Source organism: Lupinus angustifolius, unplaced genomic scaffold, assembly GCF_001865875.1.
Source record: "Lupinus angustifolius cultivar Tanjil unplaced genomic scaffold, LupAngTanjil_v1.0 Scaffold_495, whole genome shotgun sequence".
NCBI lineage: Eukaryota > Viridiplantae > Streptophyta > Magnoliopsida > Fabales > Fabaceae > Lupinus > Lupinus angustifolius.
In genome coordinates this window covers 127,790-129,016 of record NW_017727864.1, presented here as the reverse complement: position 1 = coordinate 129,016, position 1,227 = coordinate 127,790, and the positions used below count along the sequence as shown (strand labels likewise).

Below are 1,227 nucleotides of genomic sequence, written 5' to 3'. Positions count from 1 at the left end.
GAGATAGAGTTTGCTATCGATCTAGTTCCTGGAACTGGACCGATCTCTATCGCTCCTTATAGGATGGCACTGTTGGAGCTAATAGAGTTGAAGAAGCAGTAGGAAGATCTGCTGCAGAAGCAATTTGTCAGACCTAGCATTTCGCCATGGGATGCACCAGTATTGTTTGTCAAGAAAAAGGATGGTAGCATGAGGTTGTGCACCGATTACCGGCAGCTGAATAAAGTCACTATGAAGAACAAGTATCCATTGCCAAGGATTGACGATTTGATGGATCAATTGAGAGGAGCTACAGTATTTTCTAAGATCGATCTGAGATCTGGATATCACCAAATACGCGTAAAGTCGGAGGATATTCCGAAAACTGCTTTTCAGATGCGTTATGGTCATTATGAATACCTTGTAATGCCATTTGGTGTAACCAACGCTCCTCCAGTATTCATGGCTTACATGAACAGAATTTTTCATCCTTATCTCGACACATTTGTAGTCGTATTCATTGATGATATTCTAATTTACTCAAAGACTGCAGAAGAACATGTCGAGCATCTGCGAGTGGTGCTGCAGATATTGAAAGACAACAAGCTTTATGCCAAACTTTCGAAATGTGAGTTTTGGCTAGAGTCTGTAAATTTTCTCGGTCATGTGATCTCGAAGGGAGGAATTGCAGTGGATCCTGCAAAGGTGGAGACTGTAATGGACTGGAATTCTCCTAAGTCAGTAACGGAGATCAGGAGTTTCCTTGGTTTAGCGGGCTATTATCGGAAGTTCATTGAAGGATTCTCCAAACTAGCGTTGCCACTGACTATGCTGACAAGGAAAGAAAGAGCGTTTGTCTGGACGACCAAGTGTGAAGAGAGTTTTCAGGATTTGAAGAAGAGGTTGACCACATCACCTGTTTTGATCTTACCAAATCCTAGCGTGAACTACAATGTGTATTGTGACGCGTCGAAGCAAGGGTTATGATGTGTGTTGATGCAACAAGGGAAGGTGGTGGCTTACGCGTCAAGATAGTTAAAGACTCACGAACAAAACTACCTAACACACGATCTGGAATTAGCTGCGATCGTATTTGCTCTCAAGATTTGGAGACACCATCTGTACGGTGTAAGGTTTGACGTTTTCAATGATCATAAGGGCTTAAAGTACTTATTTGATCAGAAGGAACTGAATATGAGGCAGAGGAGATGGATAGAATTCCTCAAAGATTGTGATTTTGATCTTCAG

General features: G+C 42.1%; 1 protein-coding gene across 1 annotated transcript in view; it reads left to right on the top strand.

Annotated features, from left to right (window-relative positions):
- The window catches only part of LOC109341529, a 1,790-nt gene extending 1,653 nt beyond the window's left edge, over nucleotides 1-137 (top strand). Inside the window, exon 5 of the mRNA XM_019579464.1 lies at nucleotides 63-137. Coding sequence (XP_019435009.1) covers nucleotides 63-137 — 75 coding nt within the window. The remainder of the gene's footprint in view (nucleotides 1-62) is intronic.
- The last annotated feature ends 1,090 nt before the right edge of the window (nucleotides 138-1,227 follow it).